This window comes from Heterodontus francisci, chromosome 5 (genome assembly GCF_036365525.1).
Source record: "Heterodontus francisci isolate sHetFra1 chromosome 5, sHetFra1.hap1, whole genome shotgun sequence".
In the NCBI taxonomy this organism is placed as follows: domain Eukaryota; kingdom Metazoa; phylum Chordata; class Chondrichthyes; order Heterodontiformes; family Heterodontidae; genus Heterodontus; species Heterodontus francisci.
The window spans coordinates 124,374,028-124,398,380 of NC_090375.1; the positions used below are offsets into that span (position 1 = coordinate 124,374,028).

At 44.2% G+C, this 24,353-nt stretch overlaps 1 protein-coding gene across 6 annotated transcripts in view; it reads right to left on the reverse strand.

Moving 5' to 3' along the window:
- jph1b (junctophilin 1b) overlaps positions 1 to 24,353 on the reverse strand; it is a 170,915-nt gene that overhangs the window by 39,760 nt on the left and 106,802 nt on the right. Inside the window, exon 4 of one of the 6 annotated variants that reach the window (XM_068032061.1) lies at positions 23,530 to 23,813. The exons of 4 other annotated variants lie outside the window; for them this stretch is intronic. In XM_068032061.1, the coding sequence (XP_067888162.1) occupies positions 23,596 to 23,813 (218 nt within the window). In that variant the 3' untranslated portion in view covers positions 23,530 to 23,595. Of the gene's footprint in view, positions 1 to 23,529; positions 23,814 to 24,353 lie in introns of those variants that run through there. One more of the 6 variants, XM_068032065.1, reaches the window with a different exon arrangement.

A 24,353-nucleotide genomic window follows, 5' to 3' on the forward strand; every position in this document is an offset into this window, starting at 1 on the left:
TAGTCAAGCAACAGCCTGACATAGTCATACTCATAGAATCATACCTTACAGACAATGTCCCAGACACTGCAATCACAATCCCTGGGTATGTCCTGTCCCACCAGCAGTACAGACCCAGCAGAGGTGGTGGCACAGTGGTATACAGTAGGGAGGGAGTTGCCCTGGGAGTCCTCAACATCGACTCCGGACCCCATGAAGTCTCATGGCATCAGGTCAAACAAGGACAAGGTAACCTCCTACTGATTACCATCTACCGCCCTCCCTCAGCTGATGACTCAGTACTCCACCATGTTGAACACCATTTGGAGGAAGCACTGAGGGTAGCGAGGGCACAGAATGTACTCTGGGTGGGGGACTTCAATGTCTATCACCAAGAGTGGCTCGGTAGCACCACTACTGACCGAGCTGGCGGAGTCCTAAAGGACATAGCTGCTAAACTGGGTCTGCAGCAGGTGGTGGGGGAACCAACACGAGGGAAAAACATACTTGACTTCGTCCTCACCAATCTGCCTGCCGCAGTTGCTTCTGTCCATGACTGTATTGGTAGGAGTGACCACCGCACAGTCCTCGTGGAGACGAAGTCCCGCCTTCACATTGAGGATACTGTCCATTGTGTTGTGTGGCACTATCACCGTGCTAAATGGGATAGACTTTGAACAGATCTAGCAACTCAAAACTGGGCATCCATGAGGCGCTTTGGGCCATCAGCAACAACAGAATTGTATTCAACCACAACCTTGTAACTTCATGGCCTGGCATATTCCCCACTCTACCATTACCATCAAGCCAGGGGACCAACCCTGGTTCAACGAAGAGTGCAGAAGGGCTTGCCAGGAGCAGCACCAGGCATACCTCGAAATGAGGTGTCAACCTGGTGAAGCTACAACACAGGACTATCTGCATGCCAAACTGCATAAGCAGCATGCGATAGACAGAGCTAAGCGATCCCATAACCAACGGATCAGATCTAAGCTCTGCAGTCCTGCCACATCCAGCCGTGAATGGAGGTGGACAATTAAAAAATTAACTGGAGGAGGTGGCTCCACAAATATCCCCATCCTCAACGATGGGGGAGCCCAGCACATCAGTGCAAAAGATGAGGCTGAAGCATTTGCAACAATCTTCAGCCAGAAGTGCTGAGAGAATGATTCATCTCGGCCTCCTCCTGAAGTCCCCAGCATCACAGATGCCAGACTTGAGCCAATTCGATTCACTCCGCGTGATATCAAGAAACGACTGAAGGCACTGGATACTGCAAAGGCTATGGGCCCTGCCAATATTCTGGCAATAGTACTGAAGACCTGTGCTCCAGAACTTGCCGCGCCTCCAGCCAAGCTGTTCCAGTACAGCTACAACACTGGCATCTACCCTGCAATGTGGAAAATTGCCCAGGTATGTCCTGTACACAAAAAGCAGGACAAGTCCAACCCAACCAATTACTGCCCCATCAGCCTACTCTCTATCATCAGTAAAGTGATGGAAGGTGTCATCAACAATGCCATCAAGCAGCACTTGCTTAGCAATAACCTGCTCAGTGACGCTCAGTTTGGGTTCCGCCAGGGCCACTCAGCTCCTCACCTCATTACAGCCTTGGTTCAAACATAGACAAAAAGGCTGAACTCCAGAGGTGAGGTGAGAGTGACTGCCCTTGACATCAAGGCAGCATTTGACAGAGTATGGCATCAAGGAGCCCCAGCAAAACTGAGGTCAATGGGAATCAGGGGGAAAACCATTCGCTGGCTGGAGTCATACCTAGCACAAAGGAAGATGGTTGTGGTTGTTGGAGGTCAATCCATCTGAGCTCCAGGACATCACAGCAGGAGTTCCTCAGTGTAGTGTCCTCGGCCCAACCATCTTCAGCTGCTTCATCAATGACCTTCCTTCAATCATAAGGTCAGAAGTGGGGATGTCCGCGCATGATTGCACAATGTTCAGCACCATTCGTGACTCCTCATATACTGAAGCAGTCCGTGTAGAAATACAGCAAAACCTGGACAATATCCAGGCTTGGACTGATAAGTGGCAAGTAACATTCGCACCACACAAGTGCCAGGCAATGACCATCTCGAACAAGAGAGAATCTAACCATCTCCCCTTGACATTCAACAGCATTACCATCGCTGAATCCCCCACTATCAACATCCTAGGGGTTACCATTGACCAGAAACTGAACTGGAGTAGCCATATAAATACCATGGCTACAAGAGCAGGTCAGAGGCTAGGAGTCCTGAGGCGAGTAACTCACCTCCTGACTCCCCAAAGCCTGTCCACCATCTACAAGGCAGAAGTCAGGAGTGTGATGGAATACTCTCCACTTGCCTGGATGGGTGCAGCTCCAACAACACTCAAAAAGCTCGACACCATCCAGGACAAAGCAGCCTGCTAGATTGGCACCCCATCTACAAACATTCACTCGCTCCACCACCTACGCACAGTGGCAGCTGTGTGTACCATCTACAAGATGCACTGCAGCAATGCACCAAGGCTCCTTAGACAGCACCTTCCAAACCCATGACCTCTACCAACTAGAAGGACAAGGGCAGCAAATACATGGGAACACCACCACATGCAAGTTCCCCTCCAAGTCACACACCATCCTGACTTGGAACTATATCGCCGTTCCTTCACTGTCGCTGGGTCAAAATCCTGGAACTCCCTTCCTAACAGCACTGTGGGTCTACTTACCCCAAATGGACTGCAGCGGTTCAAGAAGGCAGCTCACCACCACCTTCTCAAGGGCAATTTGGGACGGGCAATAAATGCTGGCCTGGCCAGCGACGTCCACATCCCATGAATGAATAAAAAAAAGATCCAAGGAAGAGGCATATAAATTTGCCAGAAAAAACAACAGACCTGAGGATTGGGAGCAATTCAGAATTCAGCAAAGGAGGACCAAGGGATTGATTAAGAAGGGGAAAATCGAGTACCAGAGCAAGCTTGTGGGAAACATAAAAACTGACTGTAAAAATTTCTTTAGGTATGTGAAGAGAAAAAGATTGGTGAAGACAAATGTAGGTCCCTTACAGTCAGAAACAGGGGAACTTATAATGGGGAACAAAGAAATGGTTGACCAACTAAATGCATACTTTGGTTCTGTCTTCACAAAATAGGACACAAATATAATACCAGAAATGTTGGGGAACACAGGATTTAGTGAGAGAGAGGAACTGAAGGAAATCAGTATTAGTAGAGAAATGGTGTTGGGGAAATTGATGGAATTGAAGGCTGATAAATCCCCAGGGCCTGATGGTATGCATCCCAGAGTAGTTAAGGAAGTGGCCCTAGAAATAGTGGATGCATTGGTGGTCATCTTCCAAGATTCTATAGACTCTGGAACAGTTCCTACAGATTGGAGGGTAGCTAATGTAAAAAGGGAGCTGTAGAGAAAGCAGGGAATTATAGACCAGTCAGCCTGACGTTGGTTGTGGGGAAAATTCTAGAGTCCATTATCAAAGATTTTATAGCAGAGCACTTGGAGAACAGTGGTAGAATCGGGCAGAGTCAGCATGAATTTACGAAAGGGAAAGCATGCTTGACAAATCTACTAGAATTCTTCGAGGATGTAACTAGTAGAGTTGATGAGGGGGAGCTGGTGGATGTGGTTTATTTGGACTTTCAGAAGGCTTTCGACAAAGTCCCACATAAGAGATTAGCATGTAAAATTAAAGCGCATGGGATTGGGGGTAGTGTATTGTGATGGATAGAAAATTGGTTGGCAGACAGGAAACAAAGAGTAGGGATAAATTGGTCTTTTTCCGAATGGCAGGCAGTGACTAGTGGGATACCGCAGGGATCGGTGCTAGGACCCCCAGCTATTCACAATATATATTAATGATTTAGATGAGGGAACTAAATCTAATATCTCCAAGTTTGCAGATGACACAAAACTGGGTGAGAGGGTGAGTTATGAGGAGGATGCAGAGAGGCTTCATAGTGATTTGGACAAGTTGAGTGAGTGGGCTAATGCATGGCAGATGCAGTATAATGTGGCTAAGTGTGAGGTTATCCACTTTGTAGCAAAAACAGGAAGGCAGATTATTATCTGAACGGCTATAAACTGAGAGAGGGGAATATGCAGTGAGACACCGGTCGCTGAAGGTAAGCATGCAGGTCCAACAGGCGGTAAAGAAGGCAAATGGTATGTTGGCCTTCACAGCGAGAGGATTTGAGTACAGGAGCAGGGATGTCTTGCTGCAATTATACAGGGCCTTGCTGAGGCCACACCTGGAATAGTGTGTGCAGTTTTGGTCTCCTTATCTGAGGAAGGATGTTCTTGCTATAGGGGGAGTGCAGCGAAGGTTTTTACCAGACTGATTCCTGGGATGGTGGGACTGACGTATGAGGAGAGATTGAGTCGGTTAGGATTATATTCGCTGGAATTCAGAAGAGTGAGGGGGGGATCTCATAGAAACCTATAACATTCTAACAGGAGTTGACAGGGTAGATGCAGGAAGGATGTTCCCGATGGTGGGGGAGTCCAGATCCAGGGGTCATAGTCTAAGGATATGGGGTAAACCTTTCAGGACTGTGATGAGGAGAAATTTCTTCACCGAGACTGTGGTGAGCCTGTGGAATTGGCTACCACAGAAAGCAGTTGTGGCCAAAACATTGTATGTTTTCAAGAAGGAGTTAGATATAGCTCTTGGGGTGTAATGGATCAAAGGATATGGGGGGAAAGCGGGAACAGGTTACTGAGTTGGATGATCAGCCATGATCATAATGAATGTCGGAGCAGGCTTGAAGGGCCGAATGGCCTACTCCTGCTATTTTCTATGTTTCTATGGAAACCCAGCCCTGTTGACCCTGCAAAGTCGTCCTAACATCTGGGAGCTTGTATCAAAATGGGGAGAACTATCCCACATACTAGTCAAGCAATAGCCTGACCACAGGAACCATACCCTACAATGTCCCCGATACCCCCAAAACCATCCCAGAAGTGACGGCAGCACAATGGTATACAGTTGGGTGGGAGTTGCCCTGAGAGTCCACAACATTGCCTCCGGACTCCATGAAGTCTCATCGCATCAGGTCAATCACGGGCCAGGACACCTCCTGCTGATTACCACATTCCGCACCCCTCCCTGCTGATAAATCAGTGCTTCCCCATGTTGAATACCAATTGGAAGCAGCACTAAGGGTAGCAAGGGCACAGAATGTACTCTGGGTGGGGGACTTCAATGTCCATCACCAAGAGTGGTTCGGTAGCACTACCAATGACCGGGCTGGCCAAGCCCTAAAGAACATAGCTGCTAGACTGGGTCTGTAGCAAGTATTGAGGGAACCAAGAGGGAAAAACTTACTCGACCTCATCCTCACCTACCTGTCGCAGATGCATCTGTCCTTTTCAGTACTGCTGGAGTGACCACCACACAGTCCTTGTGGAGACAAAGTACTGTCTTCACACTGAGGATGCCCATCATCGTGTTGTGTGGCACTACCACCGTGCTAAATGGGATAGACTTTGAACAGATCTAACAACTCAAAACTGGGCATCCATGAGGTGCTATGGGCCATCAGCAGCAACAGAATTGTATTCAACCACAATCTGTAACTTCATGGCCTGGCATATCCCCCACTCTACCATTACCATCAAGCCAGGGGACCAACCCTGGTTCAACTAAGAGTGCAGAAGGGCATGCCAGGAGCAGCACAAGGCATACCTCAAAATGAGGTGTCAGGCTGGTGAAGCTACAACACAGGACCACTTGCAGGCCAAACAGCAGAAGCAGCATGTGTTGGACAGGACTAAGCGATCCCACACCAACGGATCAGAACTAAGCTCTGCAGTCCTGCCACAACCAGTCATGAATGGTAGTGGACAATTAAACAACTAACAGGAGGAGGAGGCTCCACAAATATCCCCGTCCTCAACGATGGGGGAGCCCAGGACATCAGTGCAAAAGACAAGGCTGAAGCATTTGCATCATCTTCAGCCAGAAGTGTCGAGTGGATGATCCATCTTGGCCTCCTCCTGAGGTCCGCAGCATCACAGATGCCGGTCGTCAACCAATCCAATTTACTCGGTGTGATATTAAGGAATGCCTGAAGGCACTGGATACTGCAAAGGCTATGGGTCCTAACAACATTCCGGCAACAGTACTGAAGACTTGTGCTCCAGAACTAGTCGTGCCCTGATTCAAGCTGTTCCAGTATAGCTACAACACTGGCATCTACCCGGCAATGTGGAAAATTGCCCAAGTATGAACTGTAGACAAAAAGCAGGACAAATCCAATCCGGCCAATTACCAACCTATCAGTTTTTTTCTCGATCAACAAAGTGATGGAAGGGGTCGTCGACAGTGCTATTCCTGCTCAGTGACGCACAGTTTGGGTTTTGCCAGGGCCACTCAGCTCCTCACCTCATTACAGCCTTTGTCCAAACATGGACAAAAGAGCTGAACTCCAGAGGTGAGGAGAGAGTGACTGCCCTTGACATCAAGGCAGTATTTGAACGAGTATGGCATCAAGGAGCCCTAGCAAAACTGGAATCAATGGGAATCTGGGGGAAAATGCTCCACAGGTTGGTCATACCTAGCACAAAGGAAGATGGTTGTGGTTGTTGGAGGTCAATCATCTCAGTCCCAGGACATCACTGCAGAAGTTCCTCAGGGTGGTGTCCTAGGCCCAACCATCTTCAGCTGCTGCATCAATGACATGCCCTCCATCATATGGTCAAGAGTGGGGATGCTCGCTGATGATTACACAATATTCAGCACCATTCGCGACTCCTCACATAATGAAGCAGCCAGTGTCCAGATGCAGCAAGACCTGGACAACATCCAGGCTTGGGCTGATATGTGGCAAGTAACATTCACGCCACACAAATGCCCGGCAATGACCATCGCAAACAAGAGAGAATCTAACCCACAGAGTTATGGAGGCTAGATCACAAAGTATTTAAAGAGGTAGATAGATTTTTGAAATATCGGGGAGTTGAAGGCTATGAGGAGCTGGCACAAAAGAGGAGTTGAGGTCTGTGATAGATCAGCCATGATCTTATTGAATGGCAGGGCAGGCTTGAGGGACCAAATGACCTAATGCTGCTCCTATTTCTTATGTTCTTACATACCCACCACTGATGTTAAACTAACTGGACTGTAGTTACTAGCAATGTCCTACACCCTTTCTTGAATAAAGGCATCACATTTGACACTCTCCAATCCTCTGGCACCTCCTTGTATCTTGGGAAGATTGAAAGATTTGGTAAGCCCTTCCACTATCTCCACTCCCACTTCCTTCAGTAATCTGGGATGCAAGCCATCCGGACCAGGCGACTCTAAGCATAGCCAGCCTTTCCCATACATCCTTCCTATCAATTTTCATCCCATCCATTACCTCCACCATCTCTACTTTGAAAGATATTTTGTCAGCCTCCTCTTCCTTAGTAAACACTGATGCAAAGTAGTAGTTAGGTATTCTTGCCTTTCCCTGTGCCTCTAAGCATATATCACCCTCTTTGTCCCTAATAGGCCCACCCGACCTCTTACTACTGTTACGACCGACCACTCAAGTCAAAGTCCCCAATCAAAATATATTATTCTGACTGTGGTGGGAGAAACGCACTGTTAATTCAGTCCCGTCTCTCCACAGGTCGCCTAACATATCATTTTTCAACTTTCCAAATTAAAAAAAGACCCAGCCGAATTATACCATCTATTAACCCCCCTGAATGAGGCTAACCAAACCAGGTGTCTTTAGATCAACAAATTAACTGTTTTAATTAGAAAAACTAAATTTATAAACACTAAGATATAAACATTTAAAATAGAAAAAATTAGTGTCTTTGCATATTTACGCTCTTGCCGAAGTGAAATCTTCCAATGTGGAAGTCCATGGTTGCTTGAAGTCCTCAAAACCGACCGATGGGGAACAAAAATTGGTTCTTCAATGGTAGAACAGTCCGTAGTCTAATTCAGCAGTTGAACTGATGCTCTTCTTTTCCAGCGATGAATTTCAGTAATTACAGTTCAGTAGTTAAAGGAATTTGATTAGTTTCTTAAGAAATTAATCTGGCTTGACATCAGAATTCTGACAGTATAATAAATAGGGTTTACATAAACAGAGAGCGCTTTCCTTCAGTACATGCTGGCAGAACAGTCTGTGTGTCTCAAAAGCCAGTTTTTCAACTAGTTTCAAATGTCAATCTGCAACATTTGTACCTCGTGTCTTTGGTACTGAGTGGCTGTATCCTACGGCAACGAGAATGCGTATTTGAAACTGGCTGTATCTTACGACAATGAGAATGCATCCTTTGACTTAGTCTCTGAAGCTTATTGCCTTAAAGCAGTACTGATCCTGTTACAGTCTTAAAGGCACACTGCATATTTCCTAGAAAAAAAAAACTACAGGATCCTAATACCTCCGCCCCAGCGTAATGAAACGCAATCCCTGAATTGTGTTTCATTACAATGTGCAAAAAATTCAAATTGAAAAAATGCTAACTTTTTTCGCATTTATAGGCATACACTTTTATAAAATGTTCAGACTACAGCAACAAGTTCCACCGGAACATTTCGGCTTTAAATTTTCAAAAGGTTGTCCCAATTAACCCATTTCAAATTTCCAAGATTGTCTTCCAATTGTTTCGTGTTTTCTTTCCAAGTGTCCCTATTGTCCATCACCTCAGCCAGGTGAACTGCACAGCTAGGAGTACTGACTACTACTGGGTTCACTATTCTGAGAAGTTTCTTGAGTACCCCTTAACCTATGCGGCATCACTTGACACTGGAAAACCCTGTCTGGTGTAACAGAAGCTGATTTTTTCTTACTCTGGGGTGTCAAAGGAATTTGACAGTATCCCTCCAACACAACTGTCTCTTTAAGATACATTGTGTTGCCCACTGTGTCCATACAATCTTTTAAAGAAGAATTTAGTTAGGAGTCTGCCTTCTTTACTGCAGTTACTTTTCTAGAGTCTATGAAAGTTTGAGCTGACCCACCAAGTGTAGACATCAAGACTATCTGCGAATTCCAGCTGCCCCAATGAGGTTCAACTAAGCTGCCCTTCAGCATGCATTGTAACTCTGCTTCCACTTGGGCTTGTCTGGATCTAAGCGACAAGGATGTTGTTTTAAAGGAACGGTTCCCTCTATACCCACATCATGCGTGGCTAAGGTTGCACATCCTGGCTTATCCCTACAAACGTTTTGAAACATTGTGAAATCCCTGGTTAGGACTTCACGCTGTTTTGCCTCTACGTGTAAAAGCCTATTGTTTAATTTTCCTAGCCATTCTGTATTCGCTAATCGGATAGTTGGAGTTTCAATCAGAGAGTTTCCTAGAATTGCTTCCAATTTCCACCCTTCTCTCACCTTTACATGGTCCATCTCTGACACTTCCCTTCCCTTCCTCGACTTCTCTGTCTCCATCTCTGGGGATAGGTTGTCTACTAATATCCATTATAAGCCCACAGACTCCCACAGCTACCTCGACTACACCCTACCTCCTGTAAGGACTCCATTCCATTTTCCCAATTTCTCTGTCTCCGACGCATCTGCTCCGATGATGCTACCTTCTATGACGGTGCTTCTGATATGACCTTTTTCCTCAACCGAGGATTCCCCCCACTGTTGTTGACAGGGCCCTCAACCGTGTCCGGCCCATTTCCCGCACCTCTACCCTCACCCTTTCCCCTCCCTCCCAGAACCGTGACAGGGTTCCCCTTGTCCTCACTTTCCACCCCATCAGCCTCCATATCCAAAGGATCATCCTCCGCCATTTCCGCCACCTCCAGCGTGATGCCACTACCAAATGCATCTTCCCCTCCCTTCCCGTCAGCATTCCGAAGGGATTGTTCACTCTGACACCCTGGTCCACTCCTCGTCCCCATCCCATGGCACCTTCCCCTGCAATCGCAGGAGGTGTAATACCTGCCCATTTACCTCCTCTCTCCTCACTATCCCAGGCCCCAAACACTCCTTTCAGGTGAAGCAGTGATTTACTTGTACTTCTTTCAATGTAGTATACTGTATTCATTGCTCACAATGTGGTCTCCTCTACATTGGGGAGACCAAACGCAGACTGGGTGATCGCTTTGCGGAACACCTCCGCTCAGTCCACAAGCAGGACCCTGAGCTTCCGGTTGCTTGACATTTCAACACTCCCCCCTGCTCTCATGCTCACACCTCTATACTGGGCTTGCTGCAGTGTTCCACTGAACATCAATGCAAGCTCGAGGAACAGCATCTCATTTACCTATTAGGCATACTACAGCCTGCCGGACTGAACATTGAGTTCAATAATTACAGAGCATGACGGGCCCCCCATTTTACTTTTATTTTTAGTTATTTTTTCTTTTTTTACAATTTTTTAATGTTTATTTCATTTCATCTTAGTTTGTTCAGTTTGCTTACCCACTGTTTTTTTTTCATGTTTGTACTTGCTGTTCAATCTACAGTCCATTAAAACCCTATCTGTGCTAATGCTTTGTCTTTCAACACACCATTAACATATTGTTTGATTAGATTAGAGATACAGCACTGAAACAGGCCCTTCGGCCCACCAAGTCTGTGCCGACCATCAACCACCCATTTATACTAATCCTACACTAATCCCATATTCCTACCAAACATTCCCACCTGTCCCTATATTTCCCTACCACCTACCTATACTAGTGACAATTTATAATGGCCAATTTACCTATCAACCTGCAAGTCTTTTGGCTTGTGGGAGCAAACCGGAGCACCCGGAGAAAACCCACGCAGACACAGAGAGAACTTGCAAAATCCACACGGGTAGTACCCAGAATCGAACCCGGGTCCCTGGAGCTGTGAGGTTGCAGTGCGAACCACTGCGCCGCCTTTGCTCCATGACCTGTTGGTCAGCTATGTGGCCTTGTCCAATCTACACCTTCTCCTTTGTTATCTCTTGCCCCACCCCCGCCTCACTTGCTTATAACCTTTGACATTTCTAATATTTGCCAGCTCCGAAGAAGGGTCACTGACCCGAAACTTTAACTCTGCTTCTCTTTCCACAGATGCTGCCAGACCTGCTGAGTGGTTCCAGCATTTCTTGTTTTTATATTAGAGAATTTCCTAGGCCTGCATCCTCACTATCCTCTTCTTTCTCAACAGGCCTGATTACCTGACATACCTGTACTGGCTTATCCTCCTCTCTGCAGTAATATTGTTTGAGCCTCTTAATGTGACACAACCAGTTCTTCTTCCAGCGATCAGGGGTGTCAATCAAATAATCTACCTTACCCACTCTTTTGATCACTCTTTATGGGCCACTGAACTGTGCTTTTAATGGTTCTCCCTGTAACGGTAACAACATTAATACTTCACCCCCTGGTTTTATGGTAGATTGTGGTTTTCCCACCATTTGTCAGGTATGGTATGTCCTACAAAATTGTCTCACATCCTTTGTAAGACCTGGCCAGTAATAGTGTTGGCTTATGTGTGATTTGGTCTTCCGAATTCCCCTATGTCCTGCTAAATGAATGTCGTGTGCTAACCTTAATAATCCTGGGCAATATTCAGGTGGTACCACTATCTGTTCAACAACTGTCCTGTCTTCGTCTGCAGGTGTATGAGGCGGTCTCCATTTCCTCCTCAAAACCCCGTTTGCCATATAATAATCTTCTGGAACTCCTTTTGCCTCAGCTTCTGACAGAGTCGTCTGTGTTATTCGGTATTTCTCTGGATCAGATTGCTGTGCTGCAATGACAGACGATCTGTTAAATATCTCACTTGGATTATCTAAATCCCCAAATAAGGTTTCAGATAGTTGGCTATCTATTTGTGCTGCCCCTTTTACCTCCGACAATGGATCCTGTTTAGCCATTGCTCTGGTGACTACACACACAGGAAATATTTCTGGAACCTGTTCCTGTAATTGCTCAGTTTCCTTAATTTCACTTGGTTCCTCTGTAACTATAAGAGAAACTGATATTTTCAATCCAGCCAAATCATTTCCGAGGAGTAGATCAATTCCCTTTACTGGTAAATTGTGAACAATCCTACAGTTACTATCCCAGATATTAAGTCATTCTCTAGGCAGACTTTATACAAAGGTACAGAGATATACTCCCCACCAATTCCATTAACTAAAACTTTAGCGATCAAGGCGCTCTCTGGTGGAAACCTTACATCTTTCCCCAGCAAGAGTTTGGGTTGCTTCTGTATCCCCGAGTATAATGATAGGTTTTCCTGCCTCACTTACAGGATATGAGTTACTCTTCCCTTTGAGAGAAATTCATTATAACTCTCAATTATTTATTCTTAACCTCTACACTCCTTTCAGTTTTAGTATCTGGTTTCACAGCTGTCGTTCAAGCTATAGCCTGGTCTGCTATACTTTCAGTCAGAGTCTGTTCCTCTGCACTAGCTTTGCGTACCTCAAATTGTATGGGTTTACCTTGCAATTTCCAGCACTCTGAATGAAGATGACCCGTTTTGTGGCAATGATAACACTTTGGCTTGCAAACCTCACTTCTACCCTCAGCACCTTCCTTTCTGATCTGAGGTGGTGATCCAGGGGCATTCCCAGCTGTTCCTTCTTGTCCCCAACTACTTGACTTCCTTTCACTCTCCCACTTTCTATCCTTCTCGGGTTTATGGGGGTGATGGACACAATAGGTTGGCTTATTCATAAGCTCAAAATCATCAGCAATCTCTGCTGCTTGCCTAGCTTTCAAAACTTTCAGGTTATCTATATGAGTTCTCACTACTGAAGGAATGAAGTTTTTAAACTCTTCCAACAGAATCAATTCTCGAAGGTTCTCATATGTGGTTTCTATCTTCAATGCCCGCATCCAATGGTCAAAAGTAATTTGCTTTACCTTCTCAAATTCTAAATATGTCTGCCCAGTCAATCTCCATAAATTCCTAAACATCTGACGGTAAGCTTCAGGGATTAACTCATACGCAGTGAGAATAGCCTTTTTTGCCATCTCAAAATCTGCAGAAGCCTCTTCAGGAAGCATGGCATAAGCTTCATGAGCTCTGCCTACCAGCCTGCCCTGCATAAGCAGTGTCCAGTTTTCTTTCGGCCATTTCATCTGTTTGGCTATTTTTTCAAAAGATATGAAAAAAACAGGAAGAGCCTGTATAAATTTAAACAACTCTTTGCTGGGTCCTGATCTAAATTCAGATTCTTCCTGACCCGAATTTTCCCGAGATTCAAGACTTTTGTCTTAGTTCCATCTCTTAACTTAAATTTCCTCTCTTTCTGCCTTTCCTATTTCTGGAATTCAAGCTTAAGTCTTTCTAATGCTATTGTTATTTCTTTCTTTTGTTCAAGTTTTCTTAATTCTTTTTCCGCCTCAAGTTTTTCGTTTCTAACTGAATCCTAGCCAACACCACTGCATCACTTTCAGACCTACTACTTTCTTGTCTCTCGTATTCCCTTTCTTGTTCCTCGTATTCCCCTTCAGCATCACCATCATCATCTTCTACTAATTTCAGATGTTCGGCTATTATGTCAATTATCTCTGCTTTTTTGGCACCTGATTTCAATTCCAACCCCAATTTAGCTGCCAATTCTTTTAATTTGTTCTTAGTTAAAGTTTTCAAGCCATTGAGGGAAACATTCTGCTTTCCAAAAACTCTGCTGCAACCACTAATGCCATTACAATGGTATAGACTGAACCTTATTATAGAAGAGACCTGGTTCTTTTATTTCTTTGTAATTGGTGTTAGATTTAGATCTCAACAATCGGGTTTCCAATTGCTATGATTCCAGACGTGAGACAATTAAATTTGATGCCAAACGCAAGACCCCAATTTAAATGTTATCCCAGAAACGAGTAATTAATACGATTCCAAATGTGAGCCCTCCAAATTAGTCTGATTCTGATCCCAGACAAGAGCCACCCAATTAACATGTTACGACTGACCGCTCAAGTCAAATACTCCAAACAAAATATACTATTCTGATTTTGGTGGGAGAAACGCACTGTTGATTCAGTCCCGTCTCTCCACAGGTCACCAAACATATCATTTTTAAACTTTCCAAATTAAAGAAAGACCCAGCCAAACTGTACCATCTATTAACCCCCCGAATGAGACTAACCAAACCAGGTGTCTTTAGATCAACAAATTAACTGTTTAATTAGAAAAACTAAATTCTTAAACACTAACATATAAACAACATTTAAAATAGAAAAGATTAGTGTCCTTGCATATTACGCTCCTGCCGAAGTGAAATCTTCCAAATGGAAGAGTCCAAGGTTGCTTGAAGTCCTCACAGCCGTCCGATGGGAAACAAAAAATGGTGTGTCAACAGTAGAGCAGTCCGTAGTCTAATTCAGCAGTTGAACTGATGCTCTTCTTTCCCAGCGCTGAATTTCAGCAATTACAGTTCAGTAGTTAAAGGAATTTGGTTATTTTCTTTTAAGAAATAAATACGGCTTGACATCAGAATTCTGAGAGTATAATAAATAGGGTTTAAATAAACCGAGACAGAGCTCTCTTTCCTTCAGTACATGCTGGCAGAACAGTCTGTGTGTCTCAAAAGCCAGTTTTTCAACTAGTTTCAACATTGTATCTCGTGGCTGTATCCTACGGCAACGAGAATGCATATTTGAAGCTGGTTGTATCCTATGGCAATGAGAATGCATCCTTTGACTTCGACTCTGGAGCCTGTTGCATTAAAGCAGTACTGATCCTGTTACAGCCTTAAAGGCACGCCACATACTTCCCAGGCAAAAAAAAAAACTACAGGATTATAACACTACCGGCTTACTATTTACATGCCAGAAGATTTTCTTTGGGGTTCCTTTTATGCTAACTGCCATTCGATTCTCAATTTCTCTCTTTGCCAGTCTTATTTTACTCTTCACTTCCCTTCTCAACTTATTGTATTTGGCCTGGTCCTCGCTTGAAGAGTTCACCTGACATGCAACACCCTCTTTTTTTGTTTGTTTCAAATTCTCTAGCTTCCTCGTCATCCAAGGAGCCCTGGTTTTGGTTCCCTGACCTTTCGCTCTTGTTGGAATGTGCCTGTATCTGAACCATCTCCTGAAAGTTCATGCATTGTGGCATTACAGTTTATCTTGTCAGTCTTTGGTTTCATTTTCCCCAGCTAGATCCCTTCTCATTGCATTTAAGTTAGCCCCCTTCCAATCTAGCTTATATTGTTCCCTACCTTTCTGCACTACAAGTATAAACCTTATGATATGATCAGTCTTACCCAAGTGTTCCCTGACAGACACTTGATCCACTTGGCCCACCTCATTCTCCAGCACCAGATCCAGCACTGCCTCCTTCATAGTTCCTGTGCTGTACTGTTCTTTGGACTGAGAACATACTGGTCAAGTAAGTCCTCCTAATCACATTTCAGAAATTTTTCCCCCTTTCTTACCCTACTCTATTATCACACCTTACTGTGTATTCACAATCGGTATTTGGAGGTAATTAAAGCCCCGCAATATCACCATGCTACAGTTCTTGCACATCTCTGTGATTTCCCAGCAGATTTACTCCTCTATCTCTCACTATTTGCAGGCTTATAGAATAGCCACAGTGGTGTAATTGTACCTTTTTGCTTCTCAACTCTAACCAAATGGATTCTGCCTATACCCCCTCAACGACATCTTCCCTTTCCAACACTACAATGTCTTCCCTAATCCATATTGCCATCCCATCTCCCTTTTACCTTCCCTATCTTTTCAGAACACTATGTATCCTTGAATATTACAGTGCCCAGTCCTCACCATTTTAAACCACATTTCCGTTATTGCCACTACATCATATTCCCACACAGCTATTTGCGCTTGTAGGTCTGATGGCCTTTGGCTTGTTAAAGCTGCCAGACTGTTGTAAAAACTCAACTGATTTACTAATGTCCTTTAGAGAAGGGAATTTGCTATCTCTTAATTGGTCTTGCTTCCACATGACTCCAGTTCCACACAATGGACCAGATTTTATCCATCTCTGTACTCCAAGTGGGGTCTAAACTTTGCACCATAAAGCATTAACATAGCTTCTCTACTATAAAACCCAGTATTCTATAGCTTATTAATTGTTTTTTTATTTTGTCTATACATTTCTGAATGACTTTCTTTCATCACTTCAAGCCACCTTCTTAGTTTTTTCTGCTAATTCATTTCTAGATGACTCAAATATTTTGGCAAATATTAGAACTTTACACTTATTGGTGACAAATTTCATGTGCCATTTGGCTGCCCAATTGCATTAATGTAAGTAATTCTGCAGATCCTTCACTACATTCGCAATCTCTACTGGTCTCCCAATTTTAGTACCAAATAAAGAAATGCAAAATCTCAATCAATAGCCTGGATTTTGTGATCAGTGGTGAAGGGTCAGCACTGACCTTGAAAGCTGCCCACAAAGATCTCACAAGCTCTGTGGTGTGATTTCGCCTGTTCCAACGTCAGTTTCATTCTGGCAACAGTATTTGGGGATCTGTGGCATCCACGAACAGTGAAATCATCAAGCAGGCTGAGCAGCCAATCAGATTCAAGAAGTGTCATAGACAGCAAACCTGTACTTCCTTAAAACATCATGCAGATCAGTAAACAAAGTTAATGGCTCAACCATTTTGTTAGCCCATGCAGATACACCCTAAGAGGGTGGTGAAAGCAGGTTCAATTGTGGCTTTCAAAAGGGAAGCACTTGAAGATAAAAAAATTTGCAGAGTTATGGGGAAAGGGCGGGGGAGCGAGACTAGCTGGATTGCTCTTGCAGAGAGCTGGCGCGGACTTGACAAATGGCTTCCTTCTGTGCTGTAACCATTCTATGATAAAATGTCTGGATCAACAAACTAAAACCTGCCAATGGGCAAAGGAGAGCAAGAAATTGAGAGAACTTTGCTAGAATTCTTTGCTCTTCACCGTGGGCTAATATTTTCACTAAGAATTATTGTATTTTTAACCTTTGATGGCAACACCATTCTTGGGTTGTTAAAAATTTGTGTCTGTATAGCCCGTGACCTTTCCTTCCTCCCTTACCTCGAGAATTTAGCTGCAATTGGCTTATAAAACTGGACACCAGGGATCAAACTTTGGACCTTTCCCATCTAAAAAGCTCATTGATCCAATGGGCCTTTAGTGATTAAATTTTTCTTGGACAAGGGCAATTATTGATATATTTAGTCAAAAAGGTTTTGACAAAGGTGAGGTTAATACTTATCTTAAGCTTGACATAATGACATTTTAAATATGTGGCCTGTTTAAAATGGCTTGGTAGAGAAACAGTCAACACTTAATCTAAATTACTCTTGATTCATGTCATAGTACTGGGTATTGCCAGTTTTAGTCAGGTTCCTAAAGTAGGAAGTCTTTTAGGAGCACAGTATCTCACCTTGGGCTTTTTCCAAAACAGAAATACTATTCTCCTTCTCACTCTAAATGCAAGCGCATTTGCTGCTGGCTGAAGATGGCATACCGTTAGCAGAGGGAGCCATAGAGGATCACGCCAATTCTCCCACACCATAAGCTTGAGAAAGCTGCATGGAGGTGACAGAGCAAAAGGAGGAACAAATAAAAGTGGAAAAAGATACTGTACAGATTGAAACCAATACAAGAAATATGTGATTTCTCATGTAACTGTTGTGGGGTTTAATCTTCAGATTTATATACTGTGCTGTAAACTATTGCCAATTACCAACAAAATACCTATTTGTTTGCTGCGATTTTAAGATGGACACAAGATTAAATGTGTGACTGGAATTTTCTGATGATTTTCAAAGATACAATCCCAATACAAATAATTATAAATGGCAGTTTGCCTCTTCAGAGTTTGAGCTCTGAAGCAGAAATTGAAATGAAAAAGGCTGTATGAGACAGCACTGAAAATGGTTTACTATTTGTTTTAGTGGGCACTGTGTCAAGCTTGAAAGAGAAAGAATGTACAGCTGCTGCATATTCTCACTGAGCTGAAGTCTATCAGTTGTAACCTCCCAGATGGCTTCCAACTCCATGGGATTTCAGCTATGTCTCCGCTACCCGTCATTGAAAACCTGTACTTACCTAATATAGTTCAAATTAATGTCGCCTCATAATCTGTATGAAGTTTCATCAGCTGTAACTGGTACTGTCAATTGACAGCAACTAAAGGTCATTCTTTCAAAGGTAACATTATTCAGGGTAATCCCTTGCCATTTTATATCAGCTGCCATTTCTTGTTCTGAAATAATAATCTGTTGATTTCCTTAGAATCCAAATTGGAACCACTAGAGATCTTACTTGCCCGTTATAACTACTGTATTGTAGTGTTCCATAAATATAAATAAGTGGGCGTTTTAACTTGCGTAGTCAGTGTAACTGATAATAAAAACTTGATATTTTTTATCAACATCCAAAAATGAGAGGTAACAACATTAGGGAATGGAACAGCTTTCTTTTGGATCCAGGGAAATTAATGTTAGCTATAAAGCCATCAAAATTTGTCCCACTATATCATTCCCTACAGCTAAATATCTTTATAATGCATTACTTCTTGAGTTTTCACATTGAATAGAATGATACAATGAAGCAGTGTGTTGAGACATCTATACATTGCGTCATGTAGAAATAGGATGGCGCTTCATTCCCAAGATCCTCAGAGACTTTGGGGCTAAAATTAGTCTTGGACAGCAGCACAAAATGGGTGCTAGTGAATTGGCTGCCATTTTACATCCTACCCGATTTCCTTTTCCATTCAAGTCAATGGACAAGAAAAGTAGGCGGGATGAAATATAGATTGCTGATTTACTATCGGCTGTTTGCGCTATTGCCCATGACCATCTTCACCCTGAGTGTCCAATCTTAGTTATGGTGTCATAGGGAAGTACTGAGGGAGTGGGGGCGGGATAAAACAGCTGAGAGATGTTGCTGTAAAAACTGGAAGGTGAGTCACCTAGGGCTGATTTTGCACAGGTCACCAGCCTTAGTCCTGGATGATGCACAAATAACAGAGTTGAGGAACAGAATAAATATTTCATAATATAAAGGGATAGGGGTCCTTATCACTAAAATAATTTTAAAAACTGTACACAGGGTATGCAATTATTGCTGGTATGTAATACCAGGATGGTGTTGCTTTTCGTACAAAGGGCAAATCCTAAATCAATGGAAGTTCTCATACAATTTTAATTTAACCCATGATCTCTTAGTTTGCAAGAACACTACTTTTCCCTCGCTTTTTTATTTATGACAAATAAGTACTCTGTGGTGCTAAGCAGTCAACAATGAATATCAATGCATGTGTGGAGTGGAACAAAAGAAGTAAAAATAGTTTCCATGTTCACATGTACGATAGGAGATAGATTTTCAAAATAAAAGGGTTTACCAGTTGTTCAAAAGTGAGATTTTCAGTAAAGTAAAAAACATATTGCATTTTTATAGTGCCTTTCAAAACTTCAGAACATTTCAAAGTGCTTTACAGCCAATAGAAGTACTTTTTGAAGAGTGGCCACTGTTGTAATGTAGGAAATGCGTCAGCCAATTTGCGCACTGCAAGGTCCCACACAAACAGCAATGTGATAAAGACCAGACAAACTGTTTTAGTACAAATTTCACAAAAGCTGGATAAGAAAAATAGATGCTTGAAGAAAAGTGATCATATCATCTGGTGCAGAACCAGATTAAAGCTGGTGCAGTTTCAATGCAGGTAATCCTTCCTTGGTCCCAAAAGATCTTACAATGCTAGCACAATTTACTGACCATGCAGCTGAATTGCATTTGCTACTGCTTGACCAGTAGTCCCTTACCAAATACAGCTGCCAATCAAATACACTTGAAGTCATCTTTCTGGGAACTTAATGTCCTATTCTCTTGTCATAATGACTTGAGAATGCATTTATAATATAAATTTGTGCATGCATTTTATTTGTTGCTGATCTTGCAAAGCACGACTACTCGAATATAAAATTAGCCGGTCTCCCGCAGTTTACAACAGTCATTGGTTTGCAGAGCTCTTAGTCAGATGACACCGTTGACATTTGTATCCCATAAGGATTAGGTAACTGAGTTATCTGACTGACTACCGAAGCCAAATATGTTTAAGTCTTCAATTTGTGCAGATTGTGAAAAGTTACTTTAATGTTTTCCAGATAAAACACTATCAACAGCTAAATTCAACTTTGCATTGCTTTCCAAACTGAGCTGAGAGTTTTTTTTATAGACAATGGTTCTCAAACTTTTTTGAAGGACCCTTTTCAATGGATTAGTAATCACAAACCTTCCATCTAAATTATAAAACTATATAATACATGAATGTACAGCACGCAAAGAGTGTTTTAAATAACGCTTACAAGAAAACAGGTATTTTCTTACAGGTATCAGTGAGATGCATGCCTGTTTCTCAGTGCAGTGTCCGTCTATCCTTGTGCACACCTTCCTGGGGAGACAGCCAGCTCTATCTGTACGGCACCATATGGTGGCTGCACTCCGCTCCTGGCTCACATTTTGCACTAATTTGCAAACACCCTGGAAAGTCTGTACGGACCCCAGTTTGAGAACCACTAATATAGACAGACTGAAACTTTTTTTTTGTCACTGAAATATTCACTATAACACAAAGAGAGACCAACCCCTCATTCACACACAAAGGCCGGGATTTTACAAAGCTCCCGACGTCGGGTTCAGTGACTGGCTTGGTGGGGGGGGAGGTCGGAAGATCATTCTGGCAGCAGCCCACCACGGAGCCCAACGCCAGGAGGGCCAGGCCCGATCTTACTGGTGGCAACGAGGCTCCGTAGCTGTCCCCACTGCCGGTGGACCACGGGACCTGGATTAAAATATTCAAATTTGCAGAATGCATACATTTAAATAAAATTGACTCCAAACTTACCGTCGAGCTGCGATCTTCTGAGTGGCGGCCGGCACTCGCGCCTTCATTTCCCGTCTGGGGAAAGCAGGCGCCGCAGTGGTGGGGAAGGGGTGGGGGGGGGTAACTTAAGATTTTTAGTGCGGGGGTGGGGGAGGGGGGAAATGGGGTCAAATTTATATCATCAGTGTAGGGGATGGTGGGAAGGGGTGACCTGTGCACTTTGTTCAGTTTGGGATGGGGAGGGGGAAGGTCAAGTGTGGAAGGCAAGTTCTTTAGGGAGGGGGCAGGGGAAAGAGGGCAAATCATGAATGTTATTTTTATTGGGGGGCAGAAAAGGGCGACAGATTTTTAATCAGTACATTGTGGGGTATAACTTAAAAATTTAAAGCAACCGGCAAGGCTTGACGGTAAGACAGGACATGACTGGCATATTATTGTGGGCCGCAGCAAGGAAGATCACGGGCATCATGGCAGCACGTGGTCTGCACAGGCGGGCCGCCATTTTTTCCACCCACTGCCACTCTGAGCGGCAGGCGCACAATATTCAGTCCCAAGATGTGTAAAATATAAATTTCAGGTAAGATAACCCACAATAAGGACAATGACATTGGTATGACAATATCAAGGTATGACATTGGGCCAGACTTTCCTTTTGCGTTGAGACCCTGTGATGGCACCAATTCTGGGTCCCGATCCTGCTCCGAGGGGGAAGCAGTCGCGGGATACGACTTTCCTGGAGGTTGGACCGAATTGGCTGGAGAGCAGGTGTTGCAGCCAATTAGGGATGGCAGGTGTGGGACGGAGGCGAGAGGCTGAATGTGCGGGCTCAATTCAAAGGAATCACAGCAGCCATTATTGCACCTACCGTTTTGAAATGCTATGACAGGGAGAAGCGAGGAGCAGGAAAGGCAGTGGCCAGACACCTGTGGCACAGCAGCCTCAAGGTTTAGTGATACCGCCCTTGAGGGGATGCTGGAGGTGGTGAGAGATAATTGAGGTACCCTGGTCCCAGAGAGTGGCAGGAGAAGGCAACCCATCCAGACAAAGCAGGCCTGGCTGCAGCTGGCAGGGTAAGTCAGCAGCCGCAGTGTTGTGAGGAGGACCTGGGTGCAGTGCCATAAGAGGTTCAGTGACCTTCGTTCTGACAAGGTGATTGCAGTGCAACACTCAGGTGACAGCCTCCAGGTCTGCAGCCACCAGCAGACACAGCAGCTGAACAGTCTGAGGGTGCATGGCGCTCCTGAACATGGTAGAAATTTGTGCCCAGGATAATTATTGACCCATGAGCAAGGCTCAAATCCCTAGTGCTACCGAGGTGCCGACAGCACTGATAAATGCAGCATCTCATTTAAATGAGCTGCTGGAATTGATGACAGAGGCCAGCATTTCCTTGTCCTTGCAGAAGAGGGTGCACATTGCCAGAGAGAGAGCTCACATAGGTGGAGGAATGCTCCAGCTCGCCATGCTTACTGGAATGGAGGAGGCGGCCCTAGAGATCGCAAGGGTGGCATCACATGAGGAAATGGGCAATAGAGAAATGGGAATACCTGTAGGAGAGGGTGAAAATGTATTGCGTTCTGAAGATGAAGGGGATGAAGTGCACTCCTCCCTCTCAGACAGCATATCAAAACTTCAGTTGTGGTGGGAAACCTGAGCTCTGCAGAAGCATCTGTTGTCAGAGGCAAGTTCTCATTATCTCCTTCTTCCATCTCCCACAGGGCCAGTTTTGGAGGGAGAGCCTGCCAGTGCCACAGCGACATAATTGGGGTCCTCGGAGGAGATGTAAGTCACAGAGCCAGCATCATTCAAGCGCAGGGTCTACTGGCACAGATACACTCATCGGTGGGTCCTCAATCACGATTAGAAAGGGTGGCACTGGATGAAGAATATGTCACAAGTGAGCAGGAGGAGGTGAGCTAGGCAGAGGATGGAGGGTAGACACAGCTATGCTCATCTGGGTGCAGATGCACAGCTTCAGGTGTCACAAGCAAGGCGGCTCTACTGTGACCAGTAGCACGCGATGTATGCCCACATGTCAGAGATGCCCGAGACAGTGCGGAAGCATGGGCTGAGAATCTTGGAGTGCATAAGCTCCTCCATCAAGAGAGAGGCCAACCTCATGGAGAGCCATATGTGGAAACACTGAGCGGATGCAGGAACAATGCACAGAATGTATGCTAAATTCTGTAACATTGACCGGTCAGTGGCACTGATGGCACAAAGATGCATGGAGTGGATGCCAGTTGTGCCCCAGCTGATGGTCCCCTCTAGTGATCCAATGAGGGTACCCACGCCCATGGGGTGCCATCGTCATCATCCTTAGCCCCTCTGATTGAGGGAACATCAATGCAGCAGGGCCCTGTGACAGAGCTGCCCTTGAATTGACACCAGTGCAGCAGCCTCTGGAGGTGCCCCCACTGGCACCTCCATGACAAGGATGACCACCACATGCATCTCAGCCACAAGTGAGCAGGCTGCCACCAACTCATCTGATGCCACAAGGACTACAGTGTAAAAGTGGCTATTATGATCAGGTGAGGAGGGGTCAAAAGGCTCCTCTCTTGTCCCTGTCCTTGTTTGACTGCAACAGGGCTTATTTCTTTTAAACAGTGGATATGCTTACCAATTCAGTTAGAGTTTAACCCTTTTTTTATGTGTTATGATCATAAAAGAACCAATCGGACAGGTTTTACTTGAGTTTAAACAAGAAAGAGGTTAGTTTATTGTACTTAAAACCAAAGTAAGTAAAATAATAAACTACGCTCCAACTTTTTCTCTCTCTCACACACATACAAATAGGTTATACAGTGAAGAAGAACAGATTGGTTGGATTAGAGTCCAGAGCAAATGGAAGAATATACAGTCTACAAAGTCTGGTAATTCAGTTATCTTCCAGCTGAACTCGTGGTCCTGAAGTTTCTGGCTGGCAGAGGTGGCCACTTGGTTCAGGGTTGTCTTGGAGACAGTGATGTAGATGGTTGTCTCTCCAGGGTCTCTGTCTGCAGCAATGATAGACTTGGATGTTTTGCAGCCTGCAGAGAGAGCGAGAGACAGATCCCCACTTGGGTCCTGCATTGATCAAACTCAGCTGCTTGTCTGCTGTAGTGAAAAGAAACTGTTAGTCTGTCCATCTGTGTGAAAACTGTCACATGATTGTCCACCGTATTCTCTTTTTTGCATCTTAATTAGTTCCAAGTCGAAGAATTTTAATCTCTCTCTTGGATGCCACTGTTTCAGTGTTTACCCTTTGAGGTTCGTCTCCACTAGTGTTAATGTTCCAAGATGGCTTTAAATGTCTTGTTAATGGAGGAGAGACAGGTAGCTCATTCAAAGTATGTGAACCATTGTTCTGGTGGGAGATTAACCAGAGATTTGTCTCCACCTCGATACAATTTCAATGCAAATTGCGGTGGCTACTTTAGCTGCTTTCTTAAAACCTTAATTTAAGTTCTTTGTCTCCTGCTTTCTTTTGAAAGGTTATTTTAGGTTTCCAACCGATGGATTAAGATTCATCATTTGGCACAGCACGTGTTCATGACTTGGCTGAAAGCGAAGGCCACCGCATCGATCACAGCCGAGTGGTTCACTTGGGTGGTTTTTATTTGTGCTTGTGTGAATTGTTCATTTTAATTACATCGG